Source organism: Triticum urartu, chromosome 1A (genome assembly GCF_056163025.1).
Source record: "Triticum urartu cultivar PI428250 chromosome 1A, HENAU_Tu73, whole genome shotgun sequence".
In the NCBI taxonomy this organism is placed as follows: Eukaryota; Viridiplantae; Streptophyta; class Magnoliopsida; order Poales; family Poaceae; genus Triticum; species Triticum urartu.
In genome coordinates this window covers 55,608,320-55,616,372 of record NC_141873.1, presented here as the reverse complement: position 1 = coordinate 55,616,372, position 8,053 = coordinate 55,608,320, and the positions used below count along the sequence as shown (strand labels likewise).

The window sequence follows — 8,053 nt, the reverse complement described above, 5'->3', positions numbered from 1 at the left end:
TGTAAAGTGTATGTATGAAAAAATTTAGGATGAAATACCTTGAATTGCGAGCTGCACAAAAAACAAAATCATGGACTTTAAAGATGAACAGTACATATGCTAAAAAGCCTCAGATTTGTCTTTTTTGTGTACCTCACATTTTATTGTATTTTGAACTAAAAATTTGCACACGTGTACATTATGTATCTAGGTATATGTGTATTTATTTTCAGAATTTTTTGAAATTGAAAAGTTTGAATTTTAAAGTTTTCAAATAAAGGCCTTCATGGAGTTCGGTCTCCGTTTGGCATTTTCGTATACATAGGAGTGAGAGTACCAACTATTTTTACACAGAGTACCAACTGTCTTTTCACAGAGTGCATATATAGGAACGCTTTAAATAGCATTAAATAATGAATATTTTCATATAATTTTTATAACTCCCTATACAAGTCTCGTGATAAACTTGGTGATTTTGTAGAGATTACCAGAAAGGTGACGCATGCAAAAGAAACAAAAATCAGCAATTATTTGGCAAGTGTGCCTACAATGTACTGCCATTAATGAGTAAGACTGTCAACAGTTTGCTTTTCTTGTCGCCTCTGCCTATCTTCTACTCATACTTTGGGAGGCATTGAAGTCTCAATTAACATCTGCTTGAACCTTATATGCATTTACTTAAATGATAAGCAAGCCCACATACCTTCTTCTTCCTCGTATGTATTTGTTGATTCAAAACTAGCAACTCTTCTATACACTCCTATATGCCTTCCACACCTTCCATGGCACCAGATCCACTGAATAATGCTTCAAATTCTTACTATATGCTACTTCGAGTGTTGTTCTTTCGTTTGGTCCTTGGTCTTCAAGTTGAGTCTTCCCTTTCCATGGAGATAATTGCCTTTTGGTTGTGGCTCCAACAAGGGAATGGCCAAGTTCATTACCTTCAGCACATATACTCTCTTGGTGACAACCATTTTCGCGCAATTGTTTCTTCTGCAAAACGTTTTCTAGAAGTTCTCCATTTTGCGTTCGATGGTTCAGAGGCCAGATCTATACCAAGAAGTGACTTTCAGAACCAAGCTGTTGAAGGAATTTCTCTCTACCTCAATACTATCTGTTATGAGGCCTTAGAAGATCTTAGAGAAAGGATAGAGATGAATTTTGTCCGTAATCAGATGCCATACCTGCGCCAAGAAGCCTATGGACAGTCCAGGACTAATCGGGTTCCTGCTGCAAGCTCGGTAAGACTGGAGTTAATATTTAGTTATCCAAGATCTGATCTGTTAGTAGTAGAAGATTTCACCCTTTTGTGATTTTCTTTATCATTTATGCAGATGACGGATCTATACCAAGAGGCCTATGGAGAATCATCGCATGAACAGATTTCTAATATCTTAGTAAGACTAGTGTTCATATTTAGTTATTTAAGATCAGATCTGTTACTAGTACAAGGTTTTACCCGTTTGTGATTTGCTTTATCATCTATGTAGATGACAGATCTATACCAAGAGGCCTATGGAGAATCATCGCATGAACAGATTCCTAATATCTCAGTAAGACTAGTGTTCATATTTAGTTATTCAAGATCAGATCTATTACTAGTACAAGGTTTTACCCTTTTGTGATTTGCTTTATCATCTATATATGCAGATGACAGATCTATACCAAGAGGCCTATGGAGAATCATCGCATGAACAGATTCCTAATAGCTCGGTGAGAGTAATGAAAGATCTATTAATAGTTTGTGAAGTATTTTCTCCTCCTTCTGATTCACCAAATTAATCATCTATGCAGAAACACCTTCTTACCAAGATCAAGGCTTTGTATGCTAACACTCCGAAGCATCATGGAGAAGGCACAAGTTCTAGAAATATCCATGTTCAAACAAGTCAAATGCATCATGGAGAATGCTCAAGTTCAAGAAACATCCATGCTCAAAAAAGTCATGTGCTCCGCCATGACTATCAGTCCACCTCCCGTTTGGCGGCGTTGCTGGATAAGTTGAGCTTAAGAGAGAACCATAATGATACAGTAAGAAAGTCATCGTCACTAGTCATTTTGTGCATGTCCATTCAGTTATTTTCCAATAAGTCTTGATAGCTTTCATCCAAATACTTAGTGCAGTTCGTACTTGAAGAGAAAATAATAATATGTTTCTCTGCAGATCACGCAACAACTATCTGATATTCCACCTGATGAGAGAACTTTGTTCGTGACATTTTCCAATGGCTACCCACTGACCAAAGATGAACTACATGAATTTTTTATGAGGTATGCCTATCGTTTCAGATTTTATTACATAGGTAAATTCACCATTATGTGTATGGAGAGTGGTATGGTTATTGATCGCTGTTAATAAACAGTGTAATATCGGAAAGCTGAATGCTGGTAATAAACAGTGTAAATTCTCCATTTTGTCAAAGGTAGTTAATAATATTGTACGTGGTTTGTGTTCTAAGAATATTCCGTAGGAGTTTGTGGTGAAAGATGACTAGCGACCATGTTGATGTCCGAATGACATAGTTTTTCTCTTTTGAAATGGAGGCAAAATATTTCCCTCATCTCATTAATTAGTAAGAGTTTTACATTAATTTCAAGTTAGCCGAAGCATGGCACATAAACATCTACCTTCACCTCAACATGATCGACTCCCAATGCTTTGCACCCGCCGCCCCCAAAACGTGGCCTCCCTTTTTACCTTGCGCAAAATGACACTAGATTTGTTTGAAAGATTCATAAAAAACCCTGCATTCCACGGATTGCAAATTTCCCATGAAGTAAACATGAAGAAGGAAGTGACCCACCTGCTCGTGTTTCTGTTGATGTTGATCACAGAATACCACCAATCTTTGGCCGAGTTAAAGTAACCCCATTCGTCGGTGTTAACATTAATAAGCCCAAACAACACTTTTATCGCATTATAAATCCGCCACATGAACCTACACATGAATAATAAAAGTTTCGGCCACTCAGGCCCCCTTTCACAAATTGAGACAAGTCATCCTCTACACTGTACTCTATCAGCTGTCCACACTCTTTAATTCTTGCAAGATAAGCCAAGAATATTTCTTAGATGATAATCAATTTTTCCAAAAAAAGTTAACTTCATTAACTAAACACTTTTTGGAGTCGAGTCGAGCGGAATATACCAGTGATGTCTAGTACTCTACCAAAGTAGTAAGGTTCCGAACAGTTTAATTCTTGTTGTCATCACTTGAGTGTCTTGCAAACTGACCCAAAGCAAAAATAATAATCAATGATGTGTTTCACAAAGAACCCAAAATTTATCTTAGTGTTGTTGTTCCATCAATCATACTCCAAAGACTCTATCTCCACGGTTATCCTATACATGTAAATTTCAAAAAATGGATGGCGCAATGTCTTTCCATTTGTAGCCCCCAAGCCAAGTTGCATGCCAAAAGGCTGCAGTTTTACCATGTCCAATAGTGCTCATGGTAACATCATAGAAGAGGTCTGTATCAATGGCGTCGCAAGGGTGTCCCAACCCTACCCCCTATCCGGGTCTTCCCATGAAAGCCATGAGCAACATAGTCGCAAAAGCTCTCCAGAATTTCTCTAGTTCAACGATGCCAACCCGCACATAGACGGCGACAACGAGCTCCCACTTGATTTGTATTTCCCTCTCGACACCTTGTCGGACTTGACCCGCAAAAGTGCCTGCTTCAACTTAACTACGGTCTTCATGATTCCTTTAGGCAAAACCACACGAGTAAAGTGGTCATAGCTTGTGAATTAAGGACCGATAACCATGCGTTTGTCTCTGCCATGACATGCAAGTTAATTAATACGTTTGCACGTGACGTTGTACACGCATTGCAAATGATGCACTGACAGGGGAAGACCTAAGTGTGGCAGTGGGAATTGAGTGCAAATGTCCTAAGAATCAAGAGGGATGCCATTGAGATCGATACACGAACAAGGGTAGTAGGCACTAAGATCTTGTGCACATTGCTAACAAGACTGGTAACCTCATCAAAGCTTGAAAACACGTTTCTGTTATCTTCTTTGATAGGCACCATAAAAACCACCGTGAAGTCCACATACATAGAGAGGTGTGAAGACATACACCCGGGCCTCTCATTCTGTGAAGGCGGCCAATAGATGTTGCAAAATCTAAAATCTACTAGTTAACGTGGTCAATTTGATAGTACATGATTGACATAAAAGACAGGAAAGGCTATAATAAATAACACAAAATGAATTTGAGGAGAAAATTCATATACAGTGGTTTGAATTCATCGCAGTAATTTTGCCTATATAGGACGTTGCTAACTTTATTTCACTAATTTCTTCCTTGTCACAGGCACTATGGAGATATTGAAGAAATAAGTGTAGAGGAGCCAGTCGAAAGTAGGCCACCACTTTACGCACACGTTACATTTTACTCGCAGATGACACTATTCCGTGTTCTTGATGGGAACAGGAGAGTCAAGTTCATGACCAGGGGAAAACATCTATGGGCTCGACAGTATGTGCCAAAGAAGAAGAAAACTGATGTCTGATGACCAAAGCCTGAACATTCAAGAACAGTCTATGCCAAGCATTCTGGAAGCATACTCGAATAGAATCTGCACTTGTAAGAGTTCTTGTGCATATCTAGTTCTTGTGCTTTCTGCATCTTATTACACATTCGTAACCCAGATTTATGTGTTCTGAACTTCTGATGTACGTATGACATTCGAGGACTCAAATTTGTACTTGTTAAGGATTATAAGTCCATATTATTGGTACGTATAATGGTGTTAAATTTTAAATTCGTTCCTCGAATGTTTTTGTAATGTACGGTAGCCATTGTGTGACGCTAGTTAAATGGTAAGCTCTGTTTTTCTCTTTAGAAAGGAAGGTTCAACCTCCCTGCCAGCAAGCAAACCCGGTCGTGATTTCTCCGCGTTGCCGGGGGAGCTTGAGGTTGGGCCGTGACATATGGAAAAAAAATATATGAGATCAGGTCTCACGGTTAGTAGGTGAGACCCGTCCTGATGGATGACACGTGGTATTCATAAATCACAAAACATCTAATCTCTCCCCTCCTGATTTTAAGTGAGGGTGGGGGATACTTTGTGATTTGTGAATGCTACGTGTCATCCATCAGGATGGGTCTCACGTGAGACCTGGTCTCATAGAATTCTTTTCCGTGACATATGGTGAGTTGCAGCGTCGCTCCTTCTTCTTTTAGCTTCTTCTCTTTTTTTTTTGAAATTCCGTCCTTTATATTAGATAATATAATGTTCATACGGCTACAAATTATAACAAGCAAAGCTGCTAGCCACACATGACGCTCAGAAGGAAGAGAGGAGGCCGCCTTGGCGAGGGCGTGAGGTGTCTTTGTTTTCCTTTGTTCCTTTCGTCAATTTTCATTGGGTTTTTTTCACCCATGCCAACTTTTCTCAGTACACATTCTGTAATTTTCGTATTCATCAGATACATATTTTATATACACATTTAACATTAGTGAAAATATGATTAATGTTTTTTAAAACTAACAAATTTATGAGTAATATTTCTCATAGACATTGACATTTATGGTACTTATATATTTAGTAATTTATATTCAAGATTATAAAAAAATATAAGATTGAACATACTTATATATTTTTCATACATGTTTAACATTTAAAAATATAAGATTAATAATTGTTTAAATAAATGGTCAATATTTTTCCATACATGGTCAACGTTATTTTAATGGCAATAAAAAATTCATACACAAATAACGTTTTTTATACTGCAGGAACATTTTTAAAAACATTTAACATTTTTAAAACATGATCAACATTTTGTTTCATACACATTGTATTTTTTTGTATATATTTTTTGTATACATGAAAAATATTTTTTCTATACAGATATAACATTTTTCAAATTCTGGATTAAGAATTTTTTACATTCCAGATTAACATTTTTTTTAAATACGTGATCAAAAATTTTCATACACATTGTATATTTCTGATATAAACTTTCCATATACATGAGAAATATTTTCACTATTCACATTTAACATTTTTTAAACAAATTATCAACATTTTTTATGCACATTATCTTTGTTCTGTATATATTTTTCATATGCATGGCAAACATTTTTTCTACACACATCTTATATTTTTTGAATGCTTGATAAATAGTTTCCTTCAAATTCTTGAATAATATATTTTTTAAATACGTGATCAACATATTTCACACACATTGTATATCTTAGAATACATTTTTTGTATACATGAGAAATATTTTATCTATACATATTTAACATTTTTTAAATGCTTTACATAAAGTTTTTTTAATATATTTATTTAGAATATTTGGAAGTATAAACAAATAAAAAATAAAGAAAGATAAAACAGAAAACGTGAAGAAGTAGAAAAAAAGACTCAGCGGCATGTGGCCCCTCGCGTTGGGTCAGCCCATTTAGTGTGGCGCCTAACGCGAACGCAACCTAGTCCCTCCGTCCGCGAATAAGTGTACATCTAGCTTTTATTCTAAGTCAAAATTTTAAAATTTTGACCAACTTTATAGAAAATAGTAGTAACATATATAACAACAAACTGATATATTATCAAAGTACACTTCAAAACGAATCTAGTGATTCTAATTTGGTGTCATAAATGCTTTTAATTTTTCCCTAGAAAGGTGGTCAAAGTTTTAAAACTTTGACTTAAGACAAAAGCTAGATATACACTTATTCGCGGACGGAGGAAATATGTCTCGCTGTAAGCGCGTCGCTATAAGGGCATTTTCTATTTAGCGCTGCAGACGCCGGTTATAGCTGTTTCCGCAAGCCGGAACCTGCAGCCGCACTAGCTGGGCTCGGCCCAACTACAATTTTTTTTCTGTTTTCTAAACTCTAGATGATAGACTGCAAAAAAGGGGCGCTAGCTAGAATTCGAACCTGCGACCCAGTTATCAGTAATCTACGCATAACTAACTCATCCACTACGCCAAGTGTGATAGCATACATGTTTTCGTCCATTTATCTATTCTTCTTTTTCCTTTTTCCTTTTTCCTTTTCCTTTTTCTTTTTTCTCTATCCTTTATTACTATTTTTTACAAATTCTTAATTGTTTTCTTCAAATAGATGAACTTCTTCTCTAAATCCATGAACTGATTTTTTCGAAACTCATGAACTTTTTTCAAATTGGTGAACCTTTTTCAAAGTAGGGGAACTTATTTTTCAAATTTGATGAACTTTTTCTCAGAATCGACGAACTTATTTTCAAAATCGATGAACTTTTTTTCCCAAAATTGATGAACTTTTTTCAATTTAGATGAACTTTTTCCAGATTTACGAACTTTTTCCAAATTCGATGAACTTTTTTCAAGACGATGATTTTTTTTCAAATTCGATGAACATTTTTTGAAAATCGATGAACTTCTTTTGAATTTGTGAACTGTTTTTTGAATACATGAACTTTTTCAATTTGGTGAACTGCTTTTTGATATGTAAACTTTTTTTGCACGTTCATGAACTCCATCTGTTATCAGGGCCGTCCAAGGGCCTGTGCGAGCTGTGCGCTCGCACAGGGCCCCCAAAATTCTGGGGCCCCCAACTAGGGTCCATATACATATATGTATAGTCTGGAAAAAGAAATTCAGTTTTAGGCCTTCTTGGGCCTGGTCCGGTCAAGTCTCCAGCGATGAGATGCAGGCCCTGATGAGATGGATTGATCGACCATAGATGAAATGACAGCCCCAGCGCTTCGGTAACTTCCGCTTCCTATTCCCTGCCTGGTCGCTAGGCTTTCCATCTCCCCATCGCTTCCAACTGAATCGGCGGCTCGGTGGCGTCATGGCGATCGCCGATCGCGTTGCAACCTTACAGGTTCAGCGAAGCGACGGGCAAGAAGCGGACTACTTTCTAGCGCTCGACGCCGTCGCGCCGGCGGCCGGTCGTCACTGTCGCGGTGCCGCCCAACAGGAACAGAAGACCAACCGGTGTGGTGCCCTCCCTGCTCCTTACGCTCTCCCCTTTTCTTTAATTTTGATACAAATTACAAAGTTGTGTTAATATGTTTGGCAACGATTTTTTGTGCAGTCGTTCAAGTTCAGAAGTAGTCAC

At 37.3% G+C, this 8,053-nt stretch overlaps 1 protein-coding gene across 1 annotated transcript; it reads left to right on the top strand.

Moving 5' to 3' along the window:
* Positions 1-596: 596 nt before the first annotated feature.
* LOC125554056 (uncharacterized) lies at positions 597-4,733 on the top strand. The gene is made up of 7 exons (XM_048717696.2): positions 597-1,223; positions 1,317-1,379; positions 1,473-1,535; positions 1,633-1,695; positions 1,777-2,013; positions 2,147-2,253; positions 4,307-4,733. Exons 1-7 carry the CDS (start codon positions 744-746, stop codon positions 4,503-4,505), a joined length of 1,212 nt encoding a protein of 403 aa, XP_048573653.2. The 5' UTR covers positions 597-743; the 3' UTR covers positions 4,506-4,733.
* The last annotated feature ends 3,320 nt before the right edge of the window (positions 4,734-8,053 follow it).